Here is a 15,848-nt window from a genome sequence, read left to right as displayed (position 1 = left end):
AACGTGTTAGTGAACACTGACCTCGGCACAGCGAGGGCAAAAATGAGAAGCAAAGTATTTCTGGATAAGATTACCTTACTCGTTTATCTAGGTTAAAAGCGTTCATATAGCACCTGTCACAGAACAAACTCTTGCTATTCAAGCGTAGAAAGCACACTAACTTCGTATCGACTCAGCCCTTTGAATGAAATCCCGGAGAGAACCGGTTTTGCAACTGTATCGTGATTGAAAACAAATAATTTGTCTCCATCGGAATAAACAAGATACATGGCTGTCTTCAGACCTTTCCCAAGTACAATGACATCATCTTTTTTAAGGACCTGCTCCTGTAAAAAGTAAGCAGCACCACCACCCAAAGAATGATCTCTGACGTTACACTCCTGCCAGAAGCGCCATACCTGGAGATCGGCTCCTTGCAGTCTACAGTCCATATACTTTTCCCACGCATAGCACAGATCCGTCTCCTGTGGACTGGCCATATCGTCCACACTTCCAGATACAACACCAAGTCTGGTTGAGGAAGTTAGGAATCAGAAAGGTCTCCTCTGGGGTTCTTTCTCAATCCTCCAGGTGGCTGGAAGTGCCCCGGGATAACCCGAACGAAGCCCCAAATCTTCTTCGGAGTCTTTCATAGCATATTCACTGCATCGCTCTGCCACTTTTAAACTGGGCTTCTGCTGAAAAATACAAAGTCTGATGGGTTAGCAAAGCAGAATTAGCTGGCAAAGCCGCATTCACTTTTGTCAACAAACGCAGATACACTAACAGTTAAAAACAACAACAACAAAAAACCCGCACCTGAACCATAAACTTCGCCCAAGCGAGTTTGACACGCTAGGGCATTACCAAAACAAAACGGACACTAGCCATACAGACAGCTAGCTAGCTAGGTATCTGACAGAACTGCGTGAAGTCTTTAGGCAGCAACACACATCCCATTTCCGGCGACAAATTGTGTTCTCAAAATAAATGCACCCACATTTATATTGCAGTAAATGAACATCGATAACCCGAATCTCAAATAAACTGAAAATAAAATATCCAATTTGGATGCTTACTATATTCAGTCAGTATTAAACGCTTAAATTACACTCAAATGCAATTTGTATGTTTATATTTAAAATTTCGTTTCAAGTGTTATGGAAATATTCAAATGCAGAGACATCTAGGTTTCATACTGAGATAAAAGAAATATATAAATTGCAAGTGGTAACTCTGTAATGTGGCTATTCCCCTCCTCGGAACTGGCCTTAACTTAAAATACGTATACTTGACATAGCACGAACGAGTTAGATATATTTTGAAAGTTCATCTCCGTTAGCGTGTTTATAGTTGTGGCTAGCTTGACCGAAAAAGAAACAACCCAGCAGCTTCGGTAACTTAAAAAATGTCCAAATAAATTCCATATTCTCCGGAGATACGCATTACCGACTGACTTTATGAGCGTTTTTTAACGAATAAAGTAGCTATTCCGGAGTTCTTGGCTCTTTAGCCAGCAGCCGTGACGTTAGCGGCTCTGCTCTGCTGATTGTTGCATCGCACCGTCCTGTGTACGGCAGCTGTCAAAACTGTATTACAGAGCGACCAACACATCTTCAAGAACATCCAAAACAAGCAGGTGCTATGGGTATAGCCACATATCTCTTACATGTACGATATTTACTTGTAATAAGAAGAATTAATAATATGACATACCTTCGTTTTCCCCCAAAATAACCAGGCTAAAGCTAGCATCCATCCAGCACTAAAGATAATGGGTCGTTAAGCCCTCAGCTCTGACTGCAAGACAACTCCCTCTACAATACAGTCCATTTAGTTGGCTGCGAAGAACCTCCTAGAATCCAAAGAGAAGTCATAGCAAATGTTTTGTAATAACACCCAAACGGGTACACTAATTTAGCGATTTATTTCCTTGGAAACTATTAATATGATCTAAGACTTAATATGGCTGTGCGTAATGCATAATGCATGTTTAGCCCTTGAAAGCCAAACAGTTAAGTTTTCTATGCGCTGATCAGCTTTTTTCCTCAAAGACTTGTCTGAGGGTTCAAATGACCATTAAACGCTCACGGTCTGTGGAGTGCCCACTGACTGCTGTTCTGCTCCCAATTGGATAACACGCAAATCATTTTCCAATCAATCAAAGCTTTTAGCCCAGGGAATGGTGGTGCGTTTGGGGAAGCTCTGTAGATGGAAGAACAGACTGGCAAGCCTAATCCATTTTTCCCCCCTAAAGTGTAATTTGCTTGTTTGTGCATATCAAAGTGAGAAGCCGCCACACTCGAGATGAATTGTCTAAAAATCCCGGCGGTAGGTTATCTTTCTTGCAGATTAGGGTTATTACGAGTATGAAAATGTAGTTGAACTACTTATAAAGTTAAACGAATCGACTGAGGTAATTTTTGCGTAATGACGAATGATTGATGTGTTTAGTGAAAAAAAAAGAACAAGGATTTGCTGCTTTTATTTATTTTATGGTGACATTACTGTGGGCTTCAGGACACTGAATTATTTTTTCCCCTTATTCATACATTTTAATGGACAGCTGGTAATCAGTGAAGCAAGACAAGCACATCTGTCACAGTTATGAAAAACAGAATTAGCTACTTGGTTCTGGTCACAATCTCCCCTGCTGTTCCTTACCCGTGGCTTGACAGATGGCCAGTAGAGGTAGGCGGACTGAACCAATAGTATCGATTCCAACGCTGGTTGTTATCAGATCAATAGTAGCACGATAGAATCGATACTTTTTTTCTATCAAACATGCACTTTGAAAAATATCTGAACCTTTTTGATCGTCAGGTCTTTTTTTATTTATAGTAAATAGCGCGCACACACACACACACACACACACACACACACAACACACACACACACACACACACACACATAGTCTTTATAGATTAAAAGTATCAGTATATTGAAAATACTGTCCCAATATTTACTTTGTGTCCGATCAATACCAAATTTTGCAGTCTTGCACAGCACTAATGGCCAGAATTTTTTATTGTTAGACAATGACAGTCACTGATAATTTGGATAGAAAAGGTCAGAATTTTATTTTGTTTTCCAGTTATGGTCATAGCATTGTTTTGTGAGATCGAAATGACGATTTGTCTCAGAGTTATATCAAGATATACCCCTAAGGCGTTGATGTGAATGGGACAAGTCACTGGAGAGAGACAGTAACGACTGCTGCGGCTCGAAGCAGGTTTTCAATCAGGTTTCAAGTCTTTATGATAAAAATATTCCGGGTTTATTAAAAGCCCCCTTAATGCACCACTGACGTACGTGTCTCCCCCCTCCAGCACACAGACTGCGTGGGTGGCAGCTTTTCTTGATCCTTTTTGAGAAAGAAGAAGCATCATCCAAGCAGACGCAAAAAATAAGTCATGTGACAAGAAACACACACACACACACACACACACACACACACACACACACACACACACACACACACACACACACACAGCTTGTTAAAAATAAGCCTGTTGGAAGAAATGGTGTATAATGGCACCTGTGTATAAGTCATCTGCGATAAAAGTCGCGCAGAAATTGTTTAAGAATAAACATTTATTACATTTTCATACATATAAATCTGCAAGACAAGTTATTTATTCAACCATGGCAGGTACTGTATATCACAAGGCATCCCCTTTTTGAGGTTATACAATGGCGACACCTACCGCAACAGCACCAGATATGAATATTTGTAATTCACTTACCTAACACAAGGTGTCGCTGTAAAGCAACAAACTCGGGAGCCCACAGTGTCAGAAAAATGTTTATTCCCTCACATTTCTGCTCAGCATCTAGACTCATCCCACCAGCTTCCTCCTACCCTGTTCCACAATAACACTTCCATGAGAAAAAGCCCAGGTTCAGTGTGCAGTAGTGCATGAGATGACGTCATCTACCGCTCTGATAAAGTTCACATTAGAATTACGCATTCCCTCGAGCTTCATTCTCAGTTTTTGTGCACTCAGGAAAAAGGTCACCATGGTAGTGCTTCTACTTACAGTTCATTGTGATTTTATAAATGGGAAAGGTAACACACACAAAAAAAATGTAGGTAACAATAACAGTGAGCAGTAGAAAAAAAAAGGCACAGTAAGTTCACCTCTGCTTTTCAGAAGCGATTCTGGTTCTGCAGCAGTTAGAATTTAGTCATGCTGAGGGGCTCCGGATTTAAAACTTGTCCACTCCGGGAGTGCCGGATGTCTCCTTTCAGTACTCTCTCTCAACGCAGCCCACTTGAGCCGCGTTGTCGGGACACTTGCAGGAACGGCCGTTTGGTGTTGCTAAACAGAGGTGGGAGCAGCCACCGTTGTTTCCAGAACAGTAGTTTTGTCCTGACAGACGGAAGGAACAAAGGAAACATTTTACAGCAGGCATCGGTGGGAAATAGCCTTTTCACTGCTTGTTATTAATGCACTAAAAACATCCAAAGGAAGCACGCAGCAATCTCCAGATGTTGGAGGCCCCTTTCCCCTGACTCTGCATTCCCTGGCTTTAGCCTTATCTAGAAGAGAGGCTGTTGCCTGGTGCCATTAGTCATTCCTTTGCTTGATAATAAATACAAGCTGGAAGAATTCCCCCAGTTGCTTAAAGATTAAGAACTGTACTCGTGTTTTTTTTGTTTGTTTGTTTGTTTTGTTTGCAAAGTGCTCTAAAGGATTCTTTAGAGAGCCTGCAGAGGTCACAACTAGGTCAGCCTGGTCCCAAAAAGGAAAAGGAACGCATAATAAGGTTGGCCTCAAAGGTAGCCCCCAAATATACAAGGGTCAAGCAGTTTCTGCATGCAGCTTTAAAGTGGAGCTGAACATCAGGGTTAGATACCGTGCAAAGATTCGCTTCGAGCATGTGAAGAGGGGGAATTGAAGGGGAATGTGTCATCACAACTTCCTACCTGCAGGACACTGGGCATAGGCTGTGGCGATCCCGTATAACCTGGTCCGCTTCTGAGGCTGGAACTCATCTGACTCCCTGCTGGTATAGCGGTCCACTGCAATCACAGCATCCCTGTTGCAAACACAGTCAGCACAGGAGTTCAGAAATCCAGGACTATCTGAGCTTGCGCAATCATCCGTCCGGCCTCCTTATGTTTCCTACAAAGTCTGTCGAGACTGAGTAAGGCCAAAGAGGGGGATGAGGGTAGGTTTCTTAGCCACAGCATGACATAGTTTGTTGTAAACTGTTTAAGTGTGCACCACCCACACCACCTCCTCTCAACCTTTCTGCGGCCCTGGCGAGATCACAGGGAGGCCCTGTGGAGGTCACTCGCAGACGTCTGGGGCTGAGAAATTGCAAGCAGCTGTCACTTTTTAGGACTCCTCCTCACCTCATGTGCACACTAACACACACACATACTCACACATGCACACACACACAAAGCCCTCCCCTTTTTTTTCTGCAGTCGCTCAGGAATAAATAACTTACAGAGCCGGACACATGTGGAGGAAGCTCCACAATTTCGAGTGTGGGAGCGTCTGAGCCCTGCCACAGAGAATGTAAAGGGGGTTGAGTGTGGGCAGCTTTTTGACCTTTAACCTTCCCTCTCTTTCCTCTGCCTTGACACATTGAATCACAGGTAAAAGTAAAAACCCTGTGTCTTGGGTGCTACAACACCAGTGGGTCTCATTTATAAACAAACTCCAGCTGCAAGAAATATTATTATTATTATTTTTTTTCACGATTTAACGATAAAATAAAAATCAAACCTTTGCCAGTCGGTGTAGTAGATGTTTTTCCCGAAAGCTGTCATTCCAAAAGGATACTGGATCCTCTCCAAAACCGTACTGCGACTACCCCGACCCGGATCCATGCACTCCATTTTATGCGTGCCTGCAGGCGAGAGACTGTAATTAGCGCTGCTTGCACACAGCAGACACCGTTTCACAGATGAGTCATCAGTCTGAAATCTACCTGCGTCTGCCCAGCAAAGCTGTGAGCTGTGAGGGTCGTAAGTCAAGCCGTTTGGCAGGCCTAGATTGTCTCTAACCAGCACCCGTCTGTTGGATCCATCCATGTAAGATGTCTCAATCTTGGGGGCTTTACGGTTCCAGTCAGCCCAGTATAGGTTACTGTTGGAGGACAGGTGAAGAGTGAGTCTGCTGTGATGTTCAGCAACACTGAATATCAATCTGTTTGTGAATGTTACCTGCTCTTTAAAGTAAATGAGCATCGCAGATTTTCACAGAGAGTGCTGTTTAACTCAAACTATGTTCAATAAACAGGCTGTTAAATCGTAACGCACCCGTTGGAAGGGTCAGCGATGATGGCTCGGGGGTTGACGAGGTCGGTGTTTATGAGGACACGTCGGTTAGACCCGTCCAGAGACGCCACCTCGATGTGATCCTTAGCGGAATCCGTCCAGAACATTGTTCGACCCAAGTGGTCGATCGCAATCCCTTCTGGGCTTTCCAAACCTGTTAAAACAGTGCATTTTTCTGTTTTTTTTAACCTCCTCTTTCAAAATGTAGGGGAACCAGTAGCGTGAAGAAAACACTACCTGAACTAATGACAGAAGTGGGCTCTCCCCCCTCGATGTTGGCCTTGCTGATGGAGGGAGACGTGATTTCTGTCCAGTACACCGTTTTCTCCACACAGTCGTAGGCTACACCAATGATGACCTTCTCCTGTGGAGCCAAGGAGGGTGTGAGCAAACAACAAACCTTTGAAGTGCAGTTTTCGTCACACAACAATGGTCCAGAACGTGGAGCAGATGTGCTTTTTGGATGGTATCGTCGAGACTTTAAATCCAAACAAACTGAGTCACACAGTGAGGAGCTCAAGCAGACTTCATGCCAGCTGTTTTGGAAATCAGTTCAACAAGAAAAGCAGACTGCAACTGTAAAGTTGTCTGACTGATGTTAGCAATTAGCTTGAATGTCACCATGTGCCCCCAATAAAGTGCAAGCTTCGGATGCGAGAAGCAGATGGGAAAAATCCCAGAGCTGAAGAAAGTTTTAGGACATCAGAGCGCAGTTATTTGTGACTGTTTTCTCATATATTATTTAAATTAAGTAAACAATCCTGACAGGACATTGTGGCTTTAAATTAAAAAATAAGAATAAAACTGCTGCAAAAGCCATATAAAAATTTATGAAATAACTCCTCTCATAAAGATGAACTTACGGGCAGGTGGAGGACGGGCTTGGCATCGTTCTTTTTCATGTCGTAACCCTCCAGAGGAACGTGCTCTATCCTGCCGCTCTGGGCAAACAGCAGGTGTGTTCCTGGGGTCAGGGCGTCCACATCGGGCCGTGGCCGGGGTCCGACGGGCGGCAGCCCAGTATTGTGGTCGATACCTAATTGAGACGCACACAAATCAGTTCATCAAAACTCCCGAAGTGTTTGTGCTTCCATAGTTTTTGTTTAATGCCACTGTGAGTGACACTGTCACCTCTTTCTGTGATTTACTCACACATTGGTCTGCTGCCAGGTCCGGTGCGAGTCCCCGAGATCTCCTGTCCATTTTGGTCCACACACCAGCAATGTCCCGTGCTTCCATGGCACTGCATGGGCTCATATTGACCGTTGTTATCACACGTGGGGATGTAAGCGCCAATCGGAGGCTGCGGCCCCCGTGGGCCAGACACACCCAGGACGCTCTCTCTGTGAACCTCACATCGTGTTTTTGGCCTCCCTGAAGAAAAATATGAAAAGAAAGACTCGAAAATTAACAAATACAGCCTGCAACAAACTCCCCAAACTTGTTTCTTTTATCTTTTTGGAGTCTTCTAATTTAAATTTCAGCTACACATAAAATTCACATCCTTCACAAGACATGACAAATTCCTCGCGCTTTCCAGAAGGGAATGAGAAACAGATTCCAGCTGGCACCAATATACTCTGGCGAGGAATTCATTTTCCAAACACCCCCTCCGGCCTAAACGGCTACAAGGCTGTGAATGAAAATGACCCATTTTGCGAAACAACATCAAACAAAAACTATTACTCGGCTGTCTGAACTCCAGTGAAGGACCTCCAAAACAAACATGTAATTACACAGGCTTTATTTTCAACCCCCAGAATGAATGTGCAGCCAAGCCAGCTAACAAATAACCCTCTGTTTAAAGCGGTGCAATTCAGAGAGTTCACCTACCAGGAAGGCACTGGAAACCGTCGCCGCTGTAACCTGGCCTGCACTGGCAGGTGAAGGATCCCTCGGTGTTGTAACACACGGCGTCTGAGTGACACCTGCTTTGCTGACACTCGTCTATGTCTTCAGGCAGATGGATGAGATGATGGCGAGATGGATGGATGGAGGATGAGAGAGCAGAAAAAAAATCAAATATGAACATTTTCTGTGTCATTTTATGAGTGGAGATCCATGCAGCAGAACTTGGGCGAACCTTTGACTTAAACTTTCCTCAAATAGCAGAAAATCAAGCAAAAATGTGGAAAGAATGGAAGGACCCAAGACCAGAAAACACCCTACACCCAGACCCGGGACCTCTACACATGAAATTCCCATCTGTTTTTAATGTTTCACTGTTCAGTCTCTGTTGGTGTATTATGCAACCAACCTGACCGCCCACAGTCCTGAGCAGATGGTGTAACAATTCAAATAATTCCTAAGGATGCATTTGGTGAATCAAGTGATTTTGGCCACACTGAACGTAGTCCTTACTTTCCTTACTCGTTTTTGACCGGTCACACTTAAAGCTGCTTTAATCTTAAGTGCGCCAGACCAGTGAAATTACATGACAAATGTGTAAAATCATTGCCCAGACTGTCCTGTAGTTATAAAATTCAAAGTTTCATTCAGAAAACAAAGCCCTTTTCTGTGAACTCACTATAAAAAAACAAAACCATACATTTCTGTGGTAGATAGTAAAAAAACCAGGAAATTTCCATCATTTAATTGTGTATCTATAGATGACTTTGCTGTAGTATAAAGCAGGGTGGGGGGAATCTTTATCAACAGGAAAAGGTGTAAAACTTAAACAAATATAAATAAAGTGAAGTTATAGTAAGTAAAGTTAAAACTGTGTTTCTAAAACTCCGGAGGGGAGTTTTTGCTGGGCCGATTCTGGCCCCTGGGCCTTATGTTTCACACCTCAGCTTTAGAAGCTCCTACTATTTAATTTAATTGTTTAATTTTATTTCATAAATGGAAGGAACAGGGAAAACTGCAAATTCTTACATGCAGCCAACAAACTTTAAGCCTTTTTTTGTCAGTAAAATTACCTAAAAACTCATTTAATAATAGAAAACACGTAACACTGCTTATTGCAGGTTGGTGAACTAACATGCAAAAAAGAAAACCCACAAACAAGCAAACAATGAAAACAAATTCTGAGAGCATTATGTTTGTCTGCAGTACCTTGGCAGCTTCTACCGTCTCCTGTGAACCCTTGTAGGCAGGTGCAGACGTAGGACGAGCCTCCGGTGTAGCTGCACTGAGCATGGGGTGAGCAGGTATGGGTGCCTGCCTCACAGTTGTCCACAGGTCGATCAACCTCTGAGGAGAAGCAGAACAAGTTCTGGGAAATGCTATCAGCGTGAGAAAAATAATGTGTTGACTGGTTTTGGATAGAGTTGGGGAACAGGGTGAAAAATATGGCGTGAAATTAAGACGAATGAATATACTTTAATATTTATTTAACTGAAATTCAAGTTGGATCCTTTTGGGGCATGCCAGAAAATACTTTACAGCCACCGCGCTGAGCAAAACTAATTTGCTGCTGCTGCTACACGTGTTAATAATCACCACAGACTTTTTCATACAATAATGAATTTTATTACAGGTTATGTTTGCACCTCTACCTCCTTAGAACCAGGTGGGGTTTGCCTGATATGGAATAGCACTTTACAGCACACAAAAGCCACTTACTCATGCAGGTTCTCTGGTCACTACCGAACTGATACCCCTCTTCGCACTCGCAGCGGAAGGTCCCGGGCTGGTTGTTGCAGATAGCGTTAGGGCCGCAGCGTTGAGGATCCTCTCTGCACTCATCGTTGTCTGATAAAAAAAGAAAAAGAAAGAAAAGAGTAGTGATGAGATGCTAAACTGATAACATTTTTTTTCGTCTGTCTACTGTCTTTTGCTTATCTAATTCAGAGTCACAGAAGAGGCTGGAGCGTATCCCAGCTGTCATAGGATGAGAGGCGGGGTACATCCTGGACAGATCGCCTCTCTGTCCAAGTGCCTTTTTCCTGTTTTTATGTATGTAAAATCCTGGGAATCTATACGTGTGATGTTGAGTCATGTAAACAAAATGACTTGATTTAAACAGTCTTGGACTGGGTCAGAGTTTGAGAATAAGGGTCAGATAAGTTTTTCATTATCAAATGTTTTGGGATCAAAGAAAAGAGCCTGATTAGATTTCCTAATACTTTTATGATAGCATCTGTCTGAAATTCTTCCTTCCTCTTCCTGTTTGGTCTCTAATGCAAAAGATTCGGTTGTATAGAGCTTGAACTAGCTCTGTTAACCTGGTCTCTGAGTCGGAAATGCTTTGTTTATCCTATGGGACTCCCCCTGCTAATTGTATGATTGTGCCGTTCCCTAGTCAGGAAGGAAGGCTTTAGAAAATCTGGGTTGATTTTAATGATGAGTTTGAAAGATATGGAAACAGTTAGATTTTTTCCAAAAGCAGAAAATAAACTCTAACTGCTCTTTGTTACACGATTAAATATGCAGTTCTTACCATAACATGCGCGTCCATCGCCGCTGAAACCAGCAGCACATTGGCAAGTGAACGTTGCTCCCTCTCCGACTTTGCAAACAGCATTCGTGTCACATCCATGTCTTCCGGTTAAGCATGGGTTCTGCTCCGGCTGCCCTCCTGAAAAGGAAAGGTGAATTTTATTTCTAAACAGGTTTTGTTTTGGGTTTTTGAAGCAAAACATACCTATTTTTACCATTTAACAATAGCAACAAAAAGCCTGTCTGGTAAAAATAATCTCTCTGTCAGGACGTTGTTCCTGAGGAAGGAAGTGAGCTCAAACCAAAGGCAGGAAAACGAAAAAGTCTTCTCACCATTGATGTCCCCGATCTTGCTGGTCAGGGCGAACCGGATGAGTCGTTGTCCAGGATCGTAAATGGCAAAAATGTGGTCCACGCTTAGCATCTGTGTAGGTTTCATGTCTCTCAAAGTCTCGCTATGATAGCAGCCGTTGAAGGAGATTGTCTCACGCCACTGATATCTCCTGGTTTCCCTGGATCCATCCGGCAGAGTCACTACGTAGTCCCGAGTGGACGACGAGGTGATCACTGAAAGGCAAGATGGACACGTTAGAAACGCTCACCTTTTTTCACTTCTTTTATGTCTCGCTCAAAATCAGAAAAGGCAGTGAAATATTGTTTCTCTGTTCAAGTCATGTCTCACAGTTGTTGTTGTACTGGTAGATCTCAGAATACGGGTCAAGCTTTATGGTGGAGCCAAGAGGCACCTCGGCCACCCGGCCCTCCAGGTTGGTGCTCACAATCAGGTGGTCGTGCTCATCGATGCCTTTAAACTCTTGCCTGATGTTCAGCTTTTCATTCCCTGGCATAAAGGTCACCTCAGCCTGCCGAGTGAACTCCCCCCCTGTGGAGGCCAGAGAGGAGGATGTTAACTCTAATACTGTCCCGGGATGAACTTTGTCTTGTGGCCTTCTGTTACAGCTGAGGTAATGCAAGTGGAATTCAGGGAGACAGCGCAGAAGACTGCAGCTGTATGCAAGCTGTGTTTGCAGCAGCGCTGACATTTGTTTACAGAAATTTATGCTTCCCACTAGTTTTTTTTTTGAAACCCTGTAAAAACTACAAGACAAGCTACTGAATATCACATCATGAGATATCTTCATTGCAGCGTTGTTCTCACTCACCGATGATGCTGAAGCCGTTCTTGAAGCCTGGGTGCTCCAGAGCAAACGCCCACCCAATCACACCACTAATTGACACCAGGGGCTCCAGCGAGGGCCCAACAGTCTCCGGGAGGTCACTGATGGCGACGTAGGCTCGACCCTCATTCGCAACAATGTAAGAATGGAGGTCGATGTGGGCGAACTCCACCGGAGAAGGAGACCTGCCCACAAACACTCTTCCGTGTACTTTGCCGTTCACCCTCTGTGGCTTTCCTGCAAAATCCCCCAAAGAAAACAAATCAAAAACACAGCCACCCCACTGAAGTTACTCACAGAGACGTGCAAACCCACTTCACTTAAAATGAATTTCATCCAAGAACAGCTAAGATTTCTTCTAATGTTTCCACATCAACCAGCTAATAAAAAAACGTCATATTTAAATGCTTTTCTGCGTGTACCTTCTGCCACACACTGTATCCCGTTGCCATAGAAGCCAGAGATGCAATGGCAGCAGTATCCGTTGGCATAGTCCCTGCATTCACCAAACTTGGAGCATTTATTTCTGTTGTTTGCACAGCTGCCAAGGTTGTACGAGAACACTGAAAACATGGGAAACGGTAGGAACGGTAAGAATACCATGACTGGGACAGCTGATAAGACAAGTACAATAAACATTTATATACGACATGCTCTCACTCTCAAAATACACTGTGATAGACAGCATGGCTCAGGAAGCAGAGCTGCAGACAAGCTTGCTACCATCAGCGAGTGTGGGTGAACGGCTCACTAAAAAGCACTGGTTGGATTAAAACATCATAAACTCACCATCTACATTTATAATTGGATCATCCACCTCCACCACCTCCGGGTTCTGTGGTTGGAACTGAACTGGGTGGACTTCAGTCTGTTCCTGCAGATAAGGAGGGTAGGCTACCACCTGTCTGTCAGGGTACAACGGCCTCCTTGCAGCGCTGGACTCCTCATAAGCGTCAACATCTTCTTGTGGTGGAGCCTCAGTGGGAAGCTCAGGGACCTCACCTGGAGCCACGTTGCTAAAAAAGGGAGAAGTCCCAATCTCGTACACCCATACACCCCTCAGGCCAGAGTTCGTCTCCCTGTGGGGGGAAAAGTTTAGATTCTGGGCAGAAAACATGTCTTCAAGAACCGTCATTGTTACCGTCTGACTTACTCTGCTAAAGCTCTAACAGACTGCTCGTCATCAGTGGTGGTGCGGTAGTATGGTCCTTTGCTGGAACTGAAGAAACCCCGGACTAAACCCTTACTGAAACCAGCATGCATGATTACATTAGTGTCTCCCACAAGCATGGAGGAAAACTTTATCCCATCCCTTGGATAGAGGACAATAGCGTATGAGGTGGTCTCCAGAGATGCAATAACCAGCTGGAAGGTGTTTCTCTGAGAAACAAAACATTATAGACTCTGTCAGTGATCACATCCACTTTAGATTACTTGAATAACTATGTGACACTCACCTTCTTGATGCCGCTATCTCCTCTGCTCTCAAGTCCATGGGTGGTGACATCAACCCAGGTGACCACCACAGCATGGGTGGGATTGATTTCGTCGTCTTCAGGGAAAGCCCTGTTGATGTGCTCAGCAGCGCGGCGTAGAATATCAGGACTGAAGTCCTCTCGGAAGAAAACTTTCCCCACGCCATCGCTCGTGTGCAGGTCTCCTTGCAGAGCTGCAATCATGCCAAATTTTGGGGGCATTTTGCCAAGATACGTCAGCTCGCTTTCTGGCTCTTTTGTGGCGATGAACCCATTGGTATTAATCTGAAACGAAAAGCTAAAATCATTAACCTAGAAGACAGAAACTGAAATGAAATCCCTGCGATGTTGTACACAGTTTTATTCTTGACACAACTTGAACTGTTTCACAGGGGATACAATCTGACCCACTTTGATCTTCATTACAGTAATGATTTGAGTCAGCAGCTATGTCCCACTACTGTGCTAATGAACAAACAAGATGCTATTTAACGCAGTCTTTACACACTTGCAGTGGGAACACATGCAAGGCTCGTAAAAAAGAAAGAAAAAGGCGCTCGTGTGAAGAAAACACGCCCAGACACACACTGGACATGGGGGCTCCTTCACTTCCTGACCAAAGGAAAAAACAAAAGGTTTCCTGTCCTTGCCCCCGATGAGTAGCCCCAGAGAGCCTAAAGATTGCGCACTAAATGTCATTACAGAAACTTCCTGCCAAAATGGAGGGTAGATCTGGGAAAATGATCAGTGATCCTATTTACAGAGGTGCTGCAGATAGAGAGCTCTAAGGTTAGTGGTTAACATGTAAGTGCTCAGTAAAAAATGGATCATACTCATGAAGGGTGAGAAGAATCATCCCCCCCACCCCAGGGCAGAGACAGTTCAGGGCAGACCGTCTCAGAGATGAAAACAAAACTCTTGAGGGCATCTTGACTGCAGCGCAGAAATATGTTTGTGGTGGGTAATGGAAGGTTAACCTGGAGGCAGTCAGCAGACTAATTGGTGAACGCTGCATTCATGTGTTTCATTTAAGCTTCAGGCTCATGTGTTAATCACGTTAATCATTGTCTCTGCACGATCTCCTTAAATGGAGATCCACTGGGTTGAGACTGGACAGGCTACTGTGGAATGAATGGCAAGCTTTACTAAAGAAGAAACTTTCATTTTAAGAGCTTGAATGCTTGGTAGAAACATCTTTATGCATAAAACATCAGCAAAGCTTTGACGAATGCATCTGTTAGTGTAATCACTGCGTCATGGCACAGTTTACTCATGCAGCACTGAAACAGAGATGTAGCACTTTTCTTTGAAACCAGAACTGCGGGAATAAAGGGCTGTTTGTCCGTTCCACACAATGGTGCGGCTTTTAAAAACACTACAGGCCAACAGTTAATATTCTAGCAAATCATACAGTTTTACATGATTTACTGCATTTATTCCAGAAACAAACCTCCCAGTGACCACTCTGTAAAGTTCTCTGTCTCATCACTGGGTGTTTTTAGGATGGATTGCAAAATAAGGTTTGGTATTTGGTATCGGCAGTAAAATGATAACCTCGAGGGAAACAAAGAAATGCCTGGGCACATGCTTTCGACATGATACAGTCGCATCTGCGATAAGAAATCCAGTATTTACAAATACTCCACAGACAAGGAAAAAGTCATACGCTGCTGGAACTCCGTTTTCCAACTTCCAGGAACTGTTTAAACTCACTCCATTTCTGGCTAACGCGCAATTGCGCAAGAACTACGGACGTTTGATGACCAGTAAAGCCAACGCAAGTGCATTAATGTTAATAATAATAATCATCAAAAGGTTAAGAATTAACTTACAAAGATGCTGCGGAAAGTGCCATCATAAAACAACACCGGTTTGCTCAGATTCAGTCGGTACGTCTGATCATTCCCTGGCTCCAGTAACTGGTCTCTTGCGCTCGGACCAAAAGGAAAAAGCTCGTCTCGACTTATGCTCTGTACCGAGACCACAAATCCGAGAAAACTCAGACAAGCAATCCAGCCTTGCTCCTTCCAACCCATGGTCCGTCTTTCAGAGGGAGCTAAGCAGTCCTGCGTTAAAGGCGCGAGTGATACATCCAAGCCAGTAGTTGTAGAAAGAGTTGTGGGCGGTCACTAACTCACAGAGGAGTTTCAGTGAGAGGTAGCCCATGCTTTGCTTTCATTAATGTTCCTGAAACAAATGGTATGGTGCTGTTGTTGTTGTTTTCTTTTTATAATGGCATGCACTTTGACTGAGTCAAATTAAACTCTGAGAAGAGCTAAGGTCATTTGCAGATCCTTTATTTAAAATTCTTCAAACGGATTATTACAGTGTTGCCAATACAGTAGAAAACAGACAGCTATGTGCAGATTATAAGTGGTTTTAATAGAAGGGCCACTGTCTCTGGAGGGACAACACTGAAGCTGTATTTGCAGGTTTGGACACAGGCCAGCAGGCCATCAGAGCATGGACCAGTAACCGGCAACAGAGCCCCATGCCCGGTTTGACTGAAACATTATGTAAAGGACAATATCACAAAGC

The 15,848-nt window shown here is 43.8% G+C and overlaps 2 protein-coding genes across 3 annotated transcripts in view; both read right to left on the bottom strand.

The window, feature by feature from the left end:
* Window positions 1-1,822, bottom strand: part of lyst (lysosomal trafficking regulator) — a 62,196-nt gene extending 60,374 nt beyond the window's left edge. For both annotated transcript variants that reach the window (XM_084947775.1, XM_084947774.1), the window contains exons 1-2: window positions 1,696-1,822; window positions 399-674 (exon numbers count right to left, since the gene is read on the bottom strand). In XM_084947775.1, the coding sequence (XP_084803901.1) occupies window positions 399-479 (81 nt within the window). In that variant the 5' untranslated portion in view covers window positions 480-674; window positions 1,696-1,822. The remainder of the gene's footprint in view (window positions 1-398; window positions 675-1,695) is intronic.
* Window positions 1,823-3,555: 1,733 nt separating this feature from the next.
* Window positions 3,556-15,433, bottom strand: nid1a (nidogen 1a). The gene is made up of 20 exons (XM_084949239.1): window positions 15,143-15,433; window positions 13,293-13,595; window positions 12,989-13,215; window positions 12,625-12,914; window positions 12,258-12,398; window positions 11,821-12,072; window positions 11,340-11,540; window positions 10,991-11,224; window positions 10,659-10,796; window positions 9,842-9,970; window positions 9,332-9,469; window positions 8,108-8,227; window positions 7,427-7,648; window positions 7,138-7,310; window positions 6,512-6,638; window positions 6,257-6,428; window positions 5,926-6,083; window positions 5,721-5,844; window positions 4,910-5,022; window positions 3,556-4,352 (listed from the first exon to the last, which is right to left on the bottom strand). The coding sequence occupies exons 1-20, from the start codon at window positions 15,344-15,346 to the stop codon at window positions 4,228-4,230; spliced, it is 3,591 nt and encodes a 1,196-aa protein (XP_084805365.1). The 5' UTR covers window positions 15,347-15,433; the 3' UTR covers window positions 3,556-4,227.
* Between the last annotated feature and the right edge of the window lie 415 nt (window positions 15,434-15,848).

This window comes from Perissodus microlepis, chromosome 13, assembly GCF_051167445.1.
Source record: "Perissodus microlepis isolate ML-2025 ecotype Zambia chromosome 13, ASM5116744v1, whole genome shotgun sequence".
Classification (NCBI taxonomy): domain Eukaryota; kingdom Metazoa; phylum Chordata; class Actinopteri; order Cichliformes; family Cichlidae; genus Perissodus; species Perissodus microlepis.
This window is presented reverse-complemented; position numbering and strand designations above follow the sequence as displayed.

Coding starts and splice junctions, on each gene's coding strand:
- nid1a (XM_084949239.1), bottom strand. CDS start 15,346: ATGGGTTGGAAGGAGCAAGGCTGGATTGCTTGTCTGAGTTTTCTCGGA. Junction 9,971..10,658: donor CGATGGACGCGCATGTTATG/GTAAGAACTGCA, acceptor TTTTTTTATCAG/ACAACGATGAGTGCAGAGAG. Junction 7,311..7,426: donor ACCTGGCAGCAGACCAATGT/GTGAGTAAATCA, acceptor CGTCTCAATTAG/GTATCGACCACAATACTGGG.